At 33.4% G+C, this 20,063-nt stretch overlaps 2 protein-coding genes across 2 annotated transcripts in view; one reads left to right on the top strand and one right to left on the bottom strand.

Annotated features, from left to right (window-relative positions):
• Positions 1-2,061: 2,061 nt before the first annotated feature.
• LOC140448197 (reelin domain-containing protein 1) lies at positions 2,062-11,871 on the top strand. The gene is made up of 3 exons (XM_072541313.1): positions 2,062-2,335; positions 8,405-8,618; positions 11,697-11,871. Exons 1-3 carry the CDS (start codon positions 2,077-2,079, stop codon positions 11,758-11,760), a joined length of 537 nt encoding a protein of 178 aa, XP_072397414.1. The 5' UTR covers positions 2,062-2,076; the 3' UTR covers positions 11,761-11,871.
• Positions 11,872-15,109: 3,238 nt separating this feature from the next.
• The window catches only part of faf (ubiquitin carboxyl-terminal hydrolase-like faf), a 37,097-nt gene continuing 32,143 nt past the window's right edge, over positions 15,110-20,063 (bottom strand). Inside the window, 1 exon segment of the mRNA XM_072541792.1 lies at positions 15,110-19,496. Within this exon segment, the coding sequence (XP_072397893.1) occupies positions 19,268-19,496 (229 nt within the window). The 3' untranslated portion in view covers positions 15,110-19,267.

Below are 20,063 nucleotides of genomic sequence, written 5' to 3'. Positions count from 1 at the left end.
ACGAGTTGATTCAAAAGTTAATGTGTAACTGCCAATGTGTACTATTATCAGCCTGCGTCCCTTTCCTGATGGTGGGTTTAAACCAGTAGATAAGTTATTTACAAAAGCGTACCTTTGACTTGTAACAGTTTCATCCTGCCAAAATTTATTTGGTGTATGACCCTCGTTGATCCATGTTTCATCAAGATAAAATATTTTTCTTTTTCGATTTCTCATTTCCTTTATGGTTCTTAGAAAATGTCTTCTCTATATGACAATATCGCTTCTTTCTAATAAAATAGACTTTCTGGGATTCTTTTTCCAGCGGAAGCCTATTTCTTTTAAAAGTTTCCATAACGTACTTCGACTCATTTCTGGGTAATCCTTATCATCTCGAACTGAGACAAGAACTTTATCCAATGTTGGAAATTCTTGTCTAAAGAAGAATTCATGCACTTTCCGTCGAAGTCCTTCTTTAAAATGATATTCTATTTGAAATTTTGGTTTCCCTGGAGCATTACGTGGCATTTGAAAACTACCACATTTCTCTTCTTTAATAACTCTGTAAATCGTAGATTTCCCAACACCAAGTGTACTGCTAACTAACTCAACGGTCTCATCAACACTTTCACATAAACGTTTGTCTGTAAATGATTTAAAACAATTAAATATTAATGTTTTTTCATTAACTGTTAGAGGACCAATTTTTCGGCGTTTACACGGCACTTCCAAATTTTCCATAACACTAGTATACACAATAAACTGCACCTTGCAACTGAAGTACCTACTTTTAGTGAACTGTTAAGAATTTTGAATACGCCACTTGGACCTTCCTATATACAAAATGGAAAAACCCACTATCACATTTTCTGTGGAATAAGTTTAGAAGGTAATTATCTAGTCAATTACTGTCGTAGATTCCTGGAATTAAAGAATTAAATGTTTGATTGTTGAAACCCTTACTTCGTGGAATGCACTCATTTCAGATAAAATAAAACGTTTTATTTTATCTAAAGAATTAAACTTTATTTTGCAAATAGGTAGGTACTTATTAAACTTTTATTGGTTATATATAACCAATAAAATAAACATCTTACATTTCTTGCAAATTCATTAGTACCTGTTAACCTCCATCACTCCGACACTGGCAACCTTATTTAGGGATTAGTAACCCTCACAACTATTGTATTCTATTCTGCTCCAACCTTTATACCTGGTGGTCATACTCAATTTAAAATTGTTTTCCTATATACTTCTATAAACTTATATAACTTACATAATTTATTGTTTTATTACTCTCTCATACATAAAAATACACTATAAATAGTGGAAGTATATACTAAACCCATCAAATTTTAGGTAAGTAGTATATATTTAAAAAATATATTTTAGTTGTTATAATTTAACATAACTATTTATTATATGGTGCAGATAAATAAATATTGATTGTCGGTAATTCGCAAAGTTCTATTTTATTTACTATTTAGTTTGTTTACTATTAATATTGGCTATGAGTACGTATGCTTGGTTGTATAGTAATTTCCAGCCACTTTTAGTCTGCCAAAAAGTAACTAACTTCGCAAAACAATAATTACTAAATTCACTAGACAGTTGGGACTGGGAATAGCGAACCGAATATAACTGCCGATTGTGACGACAGTTTTTATATTATTACCTCCCGATCCGAAAAGAGTTCTCTGATGACATCTATAACTCAAAATTCACAAAAAACAGGTTGTAAATACATTCGTTAATAACCATAACTTAAGCTTTTTGGCTTCTAAATGCTACAATTTTGATTATTATAGATAATCAAAATTGATACTAAAGTAAACTAAAGTTACTAAAGGTTTTTTTACTAAACAAGATATATACGTTTCAAAATATTTAGTATTACATAAAGATTATATCTTTTATGTGAGAAAAACGCCAATGATAAAATCACTTCTTATTTCCGATTATGCAACACATCACCAAGAAAACTGAATGGACCCGAACGCACGAGATGAAACAAAGTGAAAGTAGACCAGCCGCGGAGACCCCCGTAGGTCTCAAGACCCACCTCCGTCCCGTATCTTGCATGCAATTTCAAAATCAATGTTAGTTACGACTCGATCTCGCTCTCAGACGCAACGAGACAAATTTCGATTAAGTATGTACCGCATTGGAGTGATGGTTGTTTTTTCTTTGGTGCTGGGGGCGAACTGCTTTCCAGACGGCGCGCCCGTGGATGCTTGCGTGAAGCCGAGGGTTAACCAGCCGTACCACGGGCAAGCCAGGCCCCAATCACCAGAAACCAACCCGTTCCAGGTTCTGCAATCCGAGGCCGATTATGGACCGGGAACTCAGATCACAGGTTAGTGAGAGTTGTTATTTAAAAATATTTTCGTATATTATCACAAGAGAGTCAGCAATATTTTAGACTGGTATGAAAGTTTGTTGCCTGGCAATTGACTGACTCGACGTCAGTCGAATGATTTTGTCAAAATTTCATAAGCGAAAATTGCCAAAAGGCAACAAATTTGAATAAAACCAGAAGAAAATTTTGCCGGTAAATAATTTTCTCTCGAATGATGTTCGACAAGACTTTTTCACGAGACAATTAATGCACGATATCAACAAAACATAATCTTTATTTATTTGTTAACAATATTAACTGTACAATTATTATAAGCTATAGTAGTTTGCCTATTCTTTCTTCTGGTGGTGACTGGAATCTAGCTGCAGATATGGTTTTAGAGAGCTTGCATTTGAGTGACCCGTTAATTTAATTAACTCCTGTTCAGAAACATCTTGCTTTAACAAGGCTGACCCAGCTAAAGATCGATGAGAATGGTTTGTTATTTTATGTTTTTTGTGTCTATTTCAATTTTTTCAGCTGACATTTTTGTCCACTTAGATACGGTGTTGATTCCAAGTGGACAGTTTTTGAACCAAGATCCAACTTTCCTTAAGAAAGAGTCATCATCATCAGCCTTTCTCAATCCACTGCTGGACATAGGCCTCCCCTGTTTATCTCCAAAGTGTTCTATCTTGTGCTTACTTTATCCAGTTTTTTGTTGTCTTTCGTAAATCGTCTTGCCATCGTGTTGGTGGTCTTCCTCTTCTACGTTTATCGGCTCTTGGTCTCCATTCAACTAGTTTGCGAGTCCATCTTCCGTCCTTCATTCTGGCAACGTGTCCAGTCCATTTCCATTTTAAGTTACAGCTTCTTTCAATGACGTCTAGACTTTGGTCTTAGCTCGTAGATCTTCGTTTCTAATCCTGTCTCGCAGAGTGGCCCCTATCATTGATCGCTCCATTCTTCTCTGCGCTACTCTTAATTTTTGTGCGCTTTTCTTTGGGAGCGATAATGTTTCTGCACCATAGGTCATCATCGGTAGCCCGCATTGGTCGAAAACTTTTTTCTTCATATTAGTTGGGATGTCACTCTTAAAAACGTTCCTAAGAGCTCCGTATGCTGCCCATCCTTATATTATTCTTCTGGAGACTTCGGTTGTTTGATTGTCCTTACTTATCTTAATTTCGTGACCCAGATATATATATATATATATATATATATATATATATATATATATATATATATATATATTTGTCTACCAGTGCTATTTCTTCATTTTGTATTTCAAGGTGTTTACTTGGTACTAAGTTCGTCATATATTTTGTTTTTAAACTTATTTTATGACAGGCTGTACTAAGTTCTTCCAATATTTTCTTTATTTGTCCCAAATCGTCTGCAATCAGGACTAAATCGTAGGGCGTTGCTGCGTAGCTTAGGTGGTGTAGCATCTCTCCGTCCACATTTATTCCTTTATCACCCCATTCGAGGGTTTTGATCGCTTTTTCTAGAGCCGATATCAAAAGTTTAGGTGACAACGTATCACCTTGTTGGATATCTCTTTGGATTTTTATTTGATTGCTGTTAGCGTGTAGTTGTATCGAGCTTGTTGCATTTTTATATACATATATATTACATATTAGCCTCGAATATCGGCTATCAATGCGGCTCTCGTTTAGTGCTTCTATAACACTGTCGAGTTCTACTGAGTCGAATGCTTTGTGGAAATCTACGAATGTTAAAACTAAGGGCTTTGATTCCAAAGTTTGCTCTGAATCCAGCTTGTTCTCTACTTTGATATAGGTCTAATTTCTTGTCTAATCTTGTGGTGATTACTCTCGTGAAAAGTTTATAAAGATGGTTTAACCGACTGATTAGTCGGTAATTTTCCAGATCAGTTTTTTCTCCTTTTTTTTTGTGCAGAAGAATTGTTTTTGCTCTATTCCATTCAGATGGTATGGCTTTCTTTGTCAAACATAGATTAGAGAGATCTTTTATTTTCCTCATTAGAGGTTCAACGCCATTCTTAACAGCCTCGATCACATAAGAAAGAGTATGTGTGATAAAATCTTTGGTCCCCTTTTTTTCATTAATTTCAAAAATAATCTAACTGGGCATATATTTTCGTTTTATGAATTTCATACCAGCCATTTGCTGCTTGCCAAACTTTTCGAACAGCCTTGATTTGTTTTGGAAAAAATGCTGTTATATTCAATTCGGCCCGTAAATTCTCCCATAACATCAAATTCCTTCTGGAAAAAATGAATCTTGCAGTTTACGGCCTCATTGCCTCTCCAAGCAAGTTCAAATGAGCAAAGGTGAAAAAACTTTTTTTGTGGTCCATCGGGGGTTTCCTCGTTGTAGCTTCGGATGATTTTTAATAGTTATTCGGTGGATAATGCTTTTGAACTGTGTTTTCTTTTTTCTTGAACACTTTGAAGCTGCCTCTGCTTGGTACCTCTGACCAATCTTGCACATTTGAAAGATATATCTGTGAAAGGGTCGATTTTTATGCCATACTGCGTAAAATTTACCATTTTTGTTATAGTATTCCACATTAAGTTTACAGACAACTCTTTATAGTCTTCGCCATTGCCTTTTTTCATGTTAAAGGCATAATCATCGAGCAAAAAGACAAAAGAGGGAAAGAGAGTCTTTCCTTGTTTAAAAAATCAAATTTAGTTGGGTTATGTTATTATTTGTCCCAACTGTCACATGAAATCTTATTTATACTGAAGTTTTTTAACAATTGTTTCACATTTTAGAATGTTATCGTTAATATTTCATTAAAACTTTCTCGTCTAAGACACATTCTGAAAACTATTTTATAGCTACTGTTAATAAGTGTCGGAAAATTTAAATTTGGCGCATTCGCATTTCTGGATATGTCCGCCATCAGAGGCCACTTTTTTGGTCGCCTTTTCATAACAATTAGATTCCCTCTTTTGTCTTTTTGCTCGATGGGCATAATCCTCGAGAATCCTTGATATTTCCGTTATGGTTGTATATCTTTTTAGCGTAAAATAACTCCGAAAATTGGGTCCAAATAGAGCTTCTGGATCTCTGCGTGTTCAATTGGACATTTTTTGAAACCAATTTTTAGATTTCTTCACTTGACTGGCATCCAAATTTTGATTTTTTTGCCTGGATTCATTATATTTGTCCAAAATTGATTACTCATCAATAACTTTTGTCAAACTGATAACAGTAGAATTACCAGACACCTTAGTTTTGTCCGCCAGTTTTGTCAGTAGGAAACGTGGCGTTGCTATGACGTTTCAGTTGCTATGACGTTATCAGTTAAAAATAGTCTAGTGAAATAGCCACTAGACAAATCCTGAAAAACTCATTTCGACATCAATTGATTTAACAGGAGCATTTTTCCAATTTGATACATGAGGAATAATGTGATAAACGTTGTTTCTCCATGTCTGCTTCAAATATCTGTAACATTTTAAAATACCTTCGTCTAGAAGTACACTAAATATATATTTTTAATACTGTTCTGAAGCTATTTTCTTGTAGTATCTTAATGCAATTACTATTTTCGTTGGGAATAAGCCACCATATATCGGAAATCGTTATCAAAATACAAACGTGTATGAATTAAACAAATTTTGTTTTTTGTTACTTCGTGAAAAATTCTTCTAATAATTTAATTTTATCTGACTCATTCATATTGATAATTCAGACATACATTTTAAAGCAAACAACTTTAAAATGATATTGCCAATATTGCTTAGGTGCGTTCCTGGGGCGATTTGTAATTTGTTTGACTATGTCTGTCCAATTATCTCTCCCCTGTGCGTGTTTTTTTGCTTCGGAGAATGAGTAACCAGTCATATCCTCTATTTGGTCCGACCATCATACTGGAGATCTTCCTTTGGATCTTTTACCCGGTAGGTTACCTTCAACTATCATTCGCTCCATGCCTTCTCTTCTTCTAGTTATATGTCCAAAATATCTCAGTATATTTTACGCTTTGAATGGCCTTCAAAGGTAATTTTGTGTTTTTTGTAATGTCAATGTTCTTCCAAATTTTTGTGAGTTTAGGATTGACTGACCACTTCGTAACCTGCCATGATTCTTATTCTAAGTATTACTTCCGTTCCTAATTCTCCCATTTCTTTGAGTGTTTCAGCTCTTATTCCATCTTCTCCTTCTGCTTTTTTGAATTTTAGCTTTTTAATTGCCGCCTCAATTTCTGATTTCAATATTTGAGGTTCTTTTTCATAACTTCTTTTCTCTGTATTATTGTCAGGGTCGTTGTTGGAGAATAGTATTTCTCAATATTTTTTCCACACCTCTGCGATCCCGTCTGGGTTTGTTATGGTATTTCCGCTATTATCTTTGATGATCTGTGTCTGCGGTTTGAATTCTCTCGCTAGATACTTGACTTTTGAGAAAAGTTCTCTAGATTCTTGGCGGTCAGCATGTTCTTCTGGTTGTACACATATGTTTTTAATATAATTATCGTTGTCCCTTCTGCACAAGTGTTTTATAGTTGTATTTATGGTGCATATCTCTATTTCTTTATGTTTTGAATTTGATGTGCCGTTTCTAAGTTTTCGTCTTTCTTCCACAAGATTGAGTCTCTTCAGTCATCCAATATTTTTTCCTAGCTGTTTTGTCTTTGGCATTAGTATTGTTGATGGCTTCAGTGATCCATTTCTTTGTATTCCCACGTTTTGTCAGGATCTCGGGTAGTCGCTGGTAGGTCAGCTTCTGCTAATGCTTCTCTAAGTTTTTCCGGGTATTTTGGAATCAATTTTTCTCTTTTATTTGTGATTGTTTCACTGTGTAACTTAATGCGAAATTCCGCTTGTAACATTTTGTGGTCAAAACCACAATCTACAGCTGGTGTTGTCTTCACATTGATTATTGCGATCCTCCATCGTTTAGTGACAAGAATATAATCTATTTGATTCTTGTATCGTCCTCTAGGCGAAGACCATGTTGATAATCTTCGCGGATGATGTTTAAACATTGTGTTTACTATACTAATATCCATATCGCAAATTGAAGGAGCCGTTCATCTCGTTCATTTCGCTCACCTAAGCCATGCTCACCTATCGTTCCTTTCAGATGGTCATCTATTTTAGTTTTTCCTATTTTTGCATTCCAATCTCCTATTATCTTCATTGGTTCTTTTTTGGGAATGTTAGAGATGGTTTCATGTATCAGGTGGTATGTTTTTTCTACTTTTTTTTCTGCCATTTCGGATGTTGGCATATATACCTGTATAATATGCATTTTGGCTGGTTTAACGTTTAGAGTTATTTTGATTATTCGATCATTTACTGGAAGGTATTCATGTACATATTTTGCCCAACGTTTTTGAATTATTATTGCTACGCCTTTTTGAAAACTTTGTAGTGAGTGTCCTCCCAGTGTCCTTGACCTTCCCAGTGTGTCTCAGATATCCCACAGATATCTATCTTCTCCTTGATCAGTTCATTTTCTAATATATACAATTTACCTAGCTGTAGCAGCCCCCTAACATTCCATGTTGCAATGCGGTATTTTTTACGTAATGTTAACTTTGATCTTCCAGTATCCCATTTATGGAATACGCTGGCATGGCGTCGGTTTCTAGCTGGATTGCAGAGCACAGAATTTTCTTGTTTAGTCGTCATTTCATAACGCTCTTTGGGAAGAGACCTTGAAAATACCCTTCAGAAAAAATCACAGCATGTAATCAGTCTTTAGAAATATGACCACATGCCATGATGACAGTAAAATTCTCTCGTTAGCGATTCCATAGTAAATTATGAGGACAAACCAGGCAAAAACCTCATAATACTATCCCGACATGGTAAATGTTTGGTCTTACATTTAGTTTACTCTCAATAAACACCAAACTCTGATTTTATATGTATGTTATTTCAAAGCATAAATGATGTATCTTCGATAAGTTATTGAGTTACCAATAGGGGTACTTTCTTTTTATTTATTTCGTTCTTAATATGACTAACCAGATCCTACTGCACTCAAGAATTTGCTATACAAATTGCGACAAACTATTTCCGAAGCGGACTTATATTGTAGCTTATTCCCAATGAAAATAGTAATTTATTTTTTGTCTAGTGACCATCCAAGGAGCGTCCAATTTTAAAGGATTCCTCATCCAGGCCCGTGACGTCGCCTCCAACGAGTGGATAGGGAGCTGGGTAGAGACTCCGAACACCAAAATACATTCCGAATGCAGCGCCATTACTCATGCTGACCCTAAGCCGAAGCAATCGGCTACGCTGGTGTGGCAAGCACCACAGAACACAAGAGGAGGACAAGTGTACTTTACGTGAGTAAATTTGTTTTGTTTTCTTCAGGAAAAATGATTTCTTTGAGGGTCGAGTTATGTAGTAGGTCAATATTCTTTGTTAGTATGAAAAAAACGAACAACTGTTTGACCTCGTGTATAAAGCAATAATTTTCCAACGAGGATAATTCTTTTTCCATAGTTTATCTCATTTTACTATAGTTTTGTAATTTATTTTATTTTATATCAAAATCACTGTGTCTTCCTACTTTCTTTTTACATCTAAATTCGTCCGATTTTTTGTGATTTTATCACCTACCTGTGAGACTCTTTATCTGCTCCTTCAAATCCAGTAAAAATGTTCAGGTTCTGACACCATAACCAAATTAACTCGTACCATAACCAAATTTTTTGATGTGATTTTTATTGAGTCCAGTGTACAGTCCTTTGTGTTTTTTGATTGATTGAAGAAAGAAAGGAAATAATAAAAAATAGAACTGCTCACAACATGATCTCTTTAATATTTGACCATAGCTCGGAATATGGCTTTGTAAGCAGAAAGCCGAAAGAAAAACCCTTTTAAATTTTTTGATTTAAAAAATTTATTTAAATATTGTAAAATAGGTTTGCAAAAGTACTGTGATACTCCAGTCGCAGAGACGAAAATACCACTGACCCCTAAAAATCATACGAACAAGCTGAATTTTGCAGAAAATATCAATTTTAGGACGCTAAAAAAGATGCAAAAAAATTTACCACTTTTACCCCCGGACTTTCAGCTAAAACTCCCTAAGGAGAGAGGGAAAACGGAGAAAAATCGGTTTGAAACGGTTGAACGGAAATCGGTTGAACAAAAACGATTATTAGCATTGTTTGCGTAGAATAAACTGTTCTCTCAGAAATAACGATTGAAGCGATCGGAGAAATCAACGCTCATTACAGTTTGTATCAGCTCGACGGAAAAAATTCAATATCTTTTGATTCGGGTGTTCTATCGACAAAAATCAAGACGCGTCTTAAAGGTAAAGACTGCAGCTTTCGTATGCAATTTTTGTATTTTGCAACAAATGAACTCAGTTTTTATAGAGGTGTTAAATAAAACACGTGGCACGATTTTTGCAATTTTTTATGATTCTATTGAATTTTATTGAACATTGATTTTGCGCGAGTAACTGATATTCAAAATCGACGTCCGCTTTAAGCGTTGTTTGTGAGAGAACGGTTCATTCTAAACAATAAGTGCAAATAAACATTTTTGTTTAAAATCATCTCAGCTACATTTTTTATTTGAAATATTCATTTATACACATTCTTGGTAAATCGTTTTGCGTTTTTACTCCCCTACAAGGGGGCTTTTAGGGGGAAGCCCGGGGATAAAGTACAAAAATAACACAATGCGGATGATATTTCTTGATTTTTAAAATTAGCAGCTTCTGCCAGATCCTTCTTGCTTTGAAGTTCATCCAGGAGGAATGATTGAGGGGAATGCGAAGTTGTTTTCTGCTGATTTTCCAGTTTGTTCTGTTCTGTCTTACGTTCATTGTTAACTTCACTGCATTTTATAACTTTATTTTCCTTCATTCTACTTACTACGTGTTCTTCTTCGTTACTGACGATTTGATTCTGTTCTGCTAGTACAATATCTATTGGCATTTTATCAATGTCGAAATTGTAGCCAATGGAGTCCTCGACTATCATTTCAGTTATATTGTTTTTTTCCAAAATTTGCTGACCGTGCAGATCTCCATCATCTAGCAATTTAACTTGTCAACGTCTTCATTTTCTTGCATATTGTTCTCAACTGCAGGAATATATTCTGCTTCTTCAAGAGTTCTGTTGGACGTAATAGATCCTTGCCATCTATGACCCCCTCGTATATTTGGTCCACCTCGTGGTTTTGCTACACTTAGTGGGTTCGGTTCACCTCTTGTTGTAAGTATTCTAGTATTGCTAGTAATTGAACTCCTGATTTACTTCTTACAATATAACAGTGTCATCAGCATAACGTAGGTTTTTGATTTTTCTTCCTCCTATCGTTGCTCCACCTTGCCATTCGCCAAAAACTTGACGCATAATATGTTCACTATATATATATATATATATATTGAATGGGATAGGGGATATTATGCATCTCTGTCGCACTCCAGATTTTAATTTGAAGTTTTTCGAAACCACATTATTCACTCTTACATTAGCAGTATTATTTACATATAGTTTTTGTAATAAATAGATTAGATGTTCTGGCGTACTCATTTCTCTAAGTATATGCCACATTTTATCCCATTTTACGACATCGAATGCCTCGGAATCGTCACCAAAGCATAAATATGTTTCTATATTAAATTCTCGAGATTTTTCGATAATTTGACCAATGTTAAGAATATGTTTTCTTGTTCCTCTGCCTGGGACGAATCCGCATTGTTCTTAGGGAATTTGTGGTACGAGAATTGATTTTAGTCTTTCATTGATGATGGTTAGAAGTACTTTGCTCGCGTGTGATATCAATGCTACTGTACGGTAATGACTGCAATCTGTCGGTGAACCTTTTTTTATATATGGGAATAAACGTGAGTTTACCCCAGTCATTTGGCCACTTTACGGTATTCCAGATCTCATTGCAAATTCTAAGCATTACTTCCCTCCCTAATTCTCTCATTTCTTTGAGTGTTTCAGCTGTTATTCCATCTTCTCCTTCTGCTTTTCTGAATTTTAGCTTTTTAATTGCCGTCTCAATTTCTGATTTCAATTATGCTGCAAATGAAGTCATGACACAGATTTATGATTTTGTGGATTTTCAATTTTCATTTCTATTAGTACATTCTGATTTCTTTATCCATGATTTAAAGGTGTATCTGGAATATCTTTTCGTGTAATATTTCGCTTAGAAGTGAATGAAGTGTATCACAAAATGGCCTTATTTACTGATAAAGATAAAAAGATACAAGTGATATTTTCCACATTGGTTACTTCAATCCAAAAAGTTGTCGCAAGGTGAACAACAAATCAAAATTCTATCGACAACCCACAAAAACCGACATAAACTTTACAACTAAATTTTATTACCACTCATTGTTTATTAGATGTCATAATTGAATGCTTAATAAAACTGCTTTTTTTCAGGGGAACCGTGCTGAAGGAGTATTCAGAATTCTGGTCAAATTTAGTGTCTCAAGTTGGGTCGTAAATAGGACTAGATGAATATTTAGAATAAATTTTGTAAATTGTAATAAAAATCCTTCCTTATTAGCTTGTAAGTAAATAATATTAAGAAATCGTAATAAAAAATAGTTTTTTATTGGTTTGTTTTTCTTTATTAGTTAGTTTAGTATATTATCGTATATTTTAATTTTAACTGCCTTCATTTTACATTCAATTAAAACATTTTTATACACATTTTAAATAAAAGGTTATAAAATTGGGTGAATATTTTAAGGTGTGTCTTATGGTGACTTTATTTAACGATAGTATGGTTGCATTAACTTTTTTACTGTACTAGATAAGCTTAAATGCATCTTCTGGCGCCAATTTCTAGGTGTCAAAACATGGACCTTTACAGATGCATCCAGAGCGATCATATAGAAATAGAATAGAATAGAAATATGCTGTATTATCACTGAAAATTGTACAATTTTATGGACAAAGCTTACAAAAAGTCAAAAAAATAACAATAACAATTAAAATTTACTAAAATTACATAAATCGTCCATATCACAAAATAAAAGATACTAAATTGCAAGTTAGTTTTTTTTTTTTTTTACTAAAGACACAGAAGTGTACTTACATTAAAACCTGGTCAGTAAGACCAATTATCAATTTGTTTCTAACTTAAATTACTAATGAAATCTTAAAATTAGGTGTCTACTCACTAGTATCTTTCCTATTATTTCTAATAACTAGCATTAAATTTAGCATGCATACTCGCACAACACTTTACTCTGCTTTTCACTCACTCATTATACCAGTTCAAAAGGCTTTGTTCTTTTGAGCCTTCTTTCTAAGTTCGTATTGTCGAGGAGCTGGATAGCCTCGACGTTTACATGATGATGGAGTCGTTGTTCATGGCTCCCTGCAAATTTCTTGATTATCTGATTGACGTCTTCCATCTTGAGGTCCCGGTGAAGGTCGTTGTTCCTAACGTACCAAGGCGCATCTACGATGTTCCTCAGTACTTTATTCTGGAATATCTGGATTACTTTGATGTTACTAGGCTTGGCACAGCCCCAGAGTTGGCAGCCATAGGTCCATACTGGTCTCAGTATTTGTTTATAGATTAGGAGTTTATTATTTATGGATAGAGAGGAATGACTTCCCATTAACCAATACATTTTCTTGTAGCGGATGCCTAGTTCTTTTCTTTTCTTCTTCACGTGAGCTTTCCAGCGAAGTTTCGCATCAAGAGTGATCCCCAAGTACTTTGCTGATGTTGCAATAGGCACTTGGACATCATTTATTCTAATAGGAATATTATTAATTCTCTTATTGGTAAAATTTATATGGACTGATTTATTCTCATTCAGTTTAATTTTCCATTTTTTGGTCCATTCATGGATTTTATTTATTGAATTTTGTAGTTTTTCTGTAGCTTCTTCGACGGTGTCACTTACCGCTAAGACAGCAGTGTCATCTGCGAAGGTAGCTATGGTGTCGTCTTCTAGTTCCGGTATATCACACGTGTATATTAGGTATATAACTGGACCCAATACACTCCCTTGTGGAACACCTGCTTCAATATCCTTGAGATCACTGTATGCATCTTCTTGTTTAACTCTAAAATGTCTGTTCGCTAGATATGATTGTAATATATTTGAATATTGTTTAGGCATGTATGATTTAAGTTTATGTATCAAACCCTTATGCCAGACTTTATCAAACGCCTGTGCCACATCTAGGAAGGTTGCAGAACAGACTTTTCTTTTCTCTAATGATCTTTCAATTATAGCAGTTATTCTATGCACCTGGTCAATTGTCGAATGCTTATTTCTAAATCCAAATTGATGATCTGGAATTATTTTCTTTTCTTCAATTATTGGTAGGATTCTTCGCAGGAGGAGTTTTTCAAACACCTTGGACATCACAGGTAGGAGTGATATTGGTCTATATGATGTCACCTCATTGGGGGGTTTCCCAGACTTTGGTATCATGATCACCTCAGCTATCTTCCATAAATCTGGAACATATTGTCGTCTAAAGGCAGCATTTATTAAATTTGTTAATTTTACGATAGCTTTTCTTGGTAGATTTTTTAGCAGTCTTCCGGTAATGAGGTCATAACCTGGTGCTTTATTTGGGTCGATTTGTTCTTTAATTAACTCAGCTACTTCTTTTGGGGAAGTTGGCTTGATATTCTCATCTATTTGCTTTGGTTCAGGCCAATCCTGGTCATCTTGTATGTCAACTAATACTTTAGTTGCTTGTATAATGTTCTTTAAGTGTATAAATTTTGAAATTGATATGTTTAAAGCTCGTAAAGTTATTCAATTTGTTTATTAGCCTAAAAAATGCTTAAAACTTTAAAACATTTTCTAGGCTCTCCGATTTTAATTTTACAAAAAGCGTTTGAAAGTTTTAGCCTTCTTTTATGTGTAAAAAAATTTGCAACTATCTGAGGGCCTTATTTAGGGCCTACTATAAATTTGAAAATTTGCGATTTTTTTCCAGTAGGCTGGGTTGCAAAATTATTATGCAAAACCTATCCGGCCGATCTTAACAATATTTAGCACACGTTTTAAATATATTAAAAGGTTTTTCTAGGCGGAATATGGAGCTTGTAGGTCAAGTTTAGAAAGTCGAAAACATTTAAAGTATGAACTTCATTTTTTTTGTACTTTTTTTCCAATTATTGCTATTTTTTCAACAAGAAACATTAAATTTTCAATTTCTAGCTAACGAAATATTGTGTAAAATTGAATAACGGAACTTTTAACTTCTTATAATTTTTTCTCTAGGATCAATATTTTCCGAATTATAAACGAAAATAGGAGCAAAAAAATGAGAAATTTTAAATTTTTTTCAGATTTTGTTAAATAAAAAATTTAGCAAAGGGTTTGCGACTGGCGCATATCATGATTATCGATATTGGGCACATCCTGAAGTGATTCCAGCAAAAAACTAGCTTCCTATGGAAAATGTCCAATCCAAAACAGATCCCGCCTATACTAATTTTCTTTTGTAGCCTTCTAATTAAATAAATTATACTAAGGAATCAAGCAGTAATGGTCAGTTTTTGTTTTAAAAATGAAAGATGTTGAGAATACAATATGAAATAGTCCATAAAACTTTCAATGAATTTGTAGTTTCGGAAATTTAAAGGGTGGCCACTTTTTTTTGCCGGGCAGTGTATAAATAATGTCATATTTATGTAAAAATCGAATGGAAAAACTATACTTACCTGTTTAATTAGAAAATTGACCATTTTGATCATGACTTTTCTTTGTGACTTCGAAAAGGCTCGTATTATAGAATAGAGGAAGCCGAAATTGTCATCATCTCGTTTTCTCCCTCTAATAGAATGTAAGGAATAAAGAAGGTTGACGTCATGTAAAATTTGAGTTTATTTTTTATAATTATCATAAATTATAATACAAACAAAATGTATAAGCTTAGGATTAAGCAATAATTTAAAGGATAAATGAGACACATTTTAAAACAAAAATTACAACTTTTATAATAAGTATACAAGTCCCTCCAAGTGTTCTATCCTACAAAATACACAACATAAATGGGAGGAGGGGGAAACAATTTCGTGTTTTTTTTTATCAACAGTCATACTTTTTATCAATTAATAAATAAACGCGCCTTTTACACGCCATAAGACACTTAGAAACTTAAAATGTCCAAGCCACAACGAAAGAACGAACATCATTTCGTGCTCGTTATCTGCGACAACTTCAAACGTTACGCATATGTATATACAAAACTTTAATATTAAAATTAATAAAAATATATAGAAGAACTTTTTCAATTTTTTTTTCAGTACCTAAATATTTACATGTTAGCGTTGGTAAACATACTCAATGTTGCCTGTTCGTTGTGGCTTTCCGTTTCAGGCTTCATAATATGATGATTAAATAGTATTTGGTACTTTCTATACAACAAAAACACCGCATTTACTTTCTGACTAGGTCACAGAAGCAGGAAAAGGAATATATGTTACAAAATGTTATGTACAAGGATAAAAACGTTGTGAAACTGTACAAAATGTATATGTTAACGATTTGTTGATTTGTATAAAGCCTTTGGTAGGGTACAATACAACAAATTAGTCAAATTTGCTTTAAAATTCCAATGTATACCTGCAGTATTTGGTAAAATAAGTTGAATAAAGGAAAAATACACCAAAAACAAGAAGTTATAGTATGATATTTCTTTGGAGATGACAAGAAAGCTTTTGGTGGAGTACAACATTACCAAATAGTTCAATTTCCTATAAAAGATCGATGTATACATACAGTATTTGGAAAAATATGTGGAATAAAGGAAACAATTAGAAATTAGAGTATATTTCTTTAGAGATGACCAGAAAGCTTTTGGAAGTGTCATATCACCAAAAAAAAATTATATTTCTACAAAATTTGTGAAAATATGTATAATAAAGAAAAAATTCGCAAAAAATAATAATTACTGCATCCCAATTTTTTTTAAAACCGTTTATAGATGTTAAAAAAGTTTTTAGAAAGGTGTACCACTACAAATTAACCAAATTTTCTTTAAAAATGTTTGCCTACATTTACACAATTCGAAAAATATATCTAATAAAGGAGAATAAAGGGAAAAACTGAAAAGAAAAATAAACGGGTATTGTATAAAATTGGTTTAGAGTGTTTATAGATACCAATAAAGCTTTTGGTAAAGTGCTAGATCACAAATTAGTCCAGTTTCCTCGAAAAGACGGTACAGCTTTATAATTTGTGAAATAAAAGGAAAATTTGTACAAATATAAACTATCATGGCATCACATTACTTTAAAGAGAATTTATCGATGCCAAGAAAACTTCTGGTGAAGTGTCAGATCCCAAATTAATCCAGAAAATACAAAAATATTGCAAAAAATTAGTTTAAAGAGTATTTATAGATGCGAAAAAAGCATTTGGCAGAGTGCTACATCACAAACTAATCCATTTTTTTTAAATCTGTTAATGGTTATACGCCACATGCCTAAATATGTGGGACAAAAGGAAAATTCGCAATAAATGAATAATTATTTAATAAACATTACTTATAAATGACAAGAAACCTTTTGGTAGAGTGTGACTGCACAAGTTAGCCCCAATTTCCTTTAAAAAAATCGGTATAAACCCAGACAATTTGAAAAATTATGCATATTAAGAAGTCTAAGGAAGATATATTGATGATTTAACAGTGTAAATGAATCACCAAAGAGGTTTTATAGACTTGGTAATCATTCGACAAAAAGCGGTCCCCATCTGAGAGGTAGGCCACTACTACAAATAATGATATATTCTGATCACTAATGACAAAAATACGTTTTGTATCAATGACGGACAATTTTAAAAAATAATAACAAGGAAAAAAGACTGAACCTATTAAAATTGCATTAAGGTATATAATTATTAATAACAGAAGCATATGCTAATCATTTTGTACAGTAAAATAAGTTGGTTAATAAAAAATTGTCGTTAATACGGTATTAGCAATGATAAAAATTGTTGTCACCGTGCTTCTGACAAAAAATATCCTTTGGTGCATTTAGAAAGCTCGCAGCTTCAATATTTAAGGTGTTAGTAACAAATACCGATATTAAAATCAGTCTTTTACAAGATGATAGACAAACGTTTCCGCGTTTCTGCGCATTCTCGAACTAAAACACCATTTAACCATCACGTAAAATTAAAAAATATCACATAATGAGAAAACTACTGAACGACAGCGTGAGTAGTCATCAGAAGAATAAATTTTCGTAAAACGGTCGATAAATAAAAGCCGAATTTAAAATATTTATAATATGAGCGAAAGAATAATAATAAACGGGAGAATATGCAGAAAAAATAAAAAGATAATTCTAAAATTGTCGTATTTTCAAAACAAAAGTATTTTGGCAACAGTGCAAATGTGCTCGGTACGTAAAAATGTCAGCGCAGCGTTGTCAATTTTAATATAGTCAGTTGATATTCGCTTAATAAATTAACATGATCGTATAAAAATTAGTGGGGTTCTATGAACTTCGATATAAAGAAACGAATTCATCACAAACGTCTTAGTAAAAAAATGCCTGTGGTTTTGTGATTACTAATAGGAAAAAAAATGTAAGCGCGGCAACTATGCGCTGTTCTTTAAACGATTTCGGAGTCAGGAGCGTACCTATACCATTTTTTCGTTAAATAAATAAAGCCAGTGGTTTATAGAACACAAAAATGAAGAAGGAATCTATGGAATAAGATATAAAAAAAAGAATTCATAACAAACGTCTTTTAAAAGGGTTATAAATAAAGTTGTTTGTAGTTTTGATTAGAAAAAATGTAAACGCGGCAACTATGCGCTGTTCTTTGAACGATTTCGGAGTCAGGAGCGTACCTAAACCAATTTTTCATTAAATTAATAAAGCCAGTGGTTTATAGAACATAAAAATGAAGAAGGAATCTATGGAATATGATATAAAAAAACGAATTCATAACAAACGTCTTTTAAAAGGGTTATAAATAAAGTTGTTTGTAGTTATGATTAGAGAAAAGTGTAAGCGCGGCGACTATGCACTGTTCTTTGAACGATTTCGAAGTCAGGAGCGTACCTAAATCATTTTTTCATTAAATAAATAAAGCCAGTGGTTTATAGAACACAAAAATGAAGAGGGAATCTATGGAATAAAATTTAAAAAAAAAAGACGAATTCATAGCAAACATTCATAGTGTTTTAAAAGGGTTATAAATAAAGTTGTTTGTAGTTATGATTAGAGAAAAATGTTAGAAAGACAACAACGAGCTGTTCTTTGAACGATTTTGTATCCCAGGGGGGTACTCACACTATTTTTTTATTAAATAAAATCAAAATTTAAAGCTCAATAAAGATAAACAAATTCCGGACAATATATTTATCCCGTAACTTCTATTTTTGGACAAACAAAACGCCTAAATCAATTCGTTTGTTAAATTTTGGTTCTATTTAACACGGATTCTCATCAATATCGTCATTTCTTTCCTTTATTCTTCTGATCTACCCGCGCCAATACAAAAACCTAGTATACAGAGCACATTTTTTCCCTAGATATTTACATTTAAATTTTCTCACGAGGTTAGAGATAAACTGTGTACTTAAATATTTTGCTAAAAAAAGCGATAGCTACATCCTTCCTTATATATACTGAGTGTTCTTTATTAAAGTCGATGAAACAGTACTCAATTTATATTTCATTCTTATACAAAAGAGTGCTACATAGAAAAGTGACCTTTTTTTTAACTATCTCGAAGCGGGACCTCGGAAATAAACTTCCGAGTCCAGTTCGTCGTATTTTTGCCTCGGTATTTACATTTAGACTTGCGGATTAAAAACCAAAAAAAATATGAGGAACATGCTCAAGAGAAAAATGCTTCCCAGCCAATATAAAATGCGTGTGTTAACGTTTTTTTTATAATATATACATACATATCACATTCCTATCGCCCGTTTTATATAACGTGCAAAGCTTATAGAAGTGGATGAAATGCTCGACAACCGCCGTGTCCCGTCCGTCATTTCTTTTACCTATCCTGCTGATTTTCGCAGTGCTGCGTTACGTCCGGCAGATCTGACGGCGCGTTGTTGTCATTATTTTGCGGCTGCGGCGGCGCGATCGCGTGTTGCTGCGAATGCTGCTCGGAAGGCGGCGACGGCTCCTCTTGCGAATGAGTCTCTTCCACTTCCTCTTCTCTTTCGGTTTCGGGCATCAGTTCTAGCGCCTTCTCTAACGTCTTTCGGGCACTGTTTGATCTGGAAGAGAGTAGAGTAGAGTATTTATTTAATTACATAACCGATAAAAATATTGTTTGTAAGTAAAAAAAAAATACATATAGTATTTTTCATATAAAAATGCGTGCACGTCATTCAAAATTTACGACGTCAGAATCCCACAGCGTTGCCAAAACATCAGAATAATTAGTAAGTGAGGAATTTTTAAAATGTCAACTATTTGTCAAACTATTATATAACAGTAAATACACTTAGTTTTAAAGACTACTGCAACACACTAAAATGCTAAGAAAACATTTTAATACAAAATTATATATTCTAAATCTTAAACTTGCCTCTATTTAGAACATTAATAGAAAAACGTCCCGCCATTATTTCTTGTTCAAAATAATATATATATATATATATATATATATATATATATATATATATATATATATATATATATATATATATATATATATATATATATATATATATATAACAAGCGAGTCTTCTACAGCTGGCGCCGCTTCTCGCATCCTAATTTCCAGCGTTTTCTGTCGAAGCAATCTTCAGTTGTTAAATCTCTGGCGGTCATTGCATCGT

Source organism: Diabrotica undecimpunctata, chromosome 8, assembly GCF_040954645.1.
Source record: "Diabrotica undecimpunctata isolate CICGRU chromosome 8, icDiaUnde3, whole genome shotgun sequence".
Taxonomy (NCBI): Eukaryota; Metazoa; Arthropoda; class Insecta; order Coleoptera; family Chrysomelidae; genus Diabrotica; species Diabrotica undecimpunctata.
This window is presented reverse-complemented; position numbering and strand designations above follow the sequence as displayed.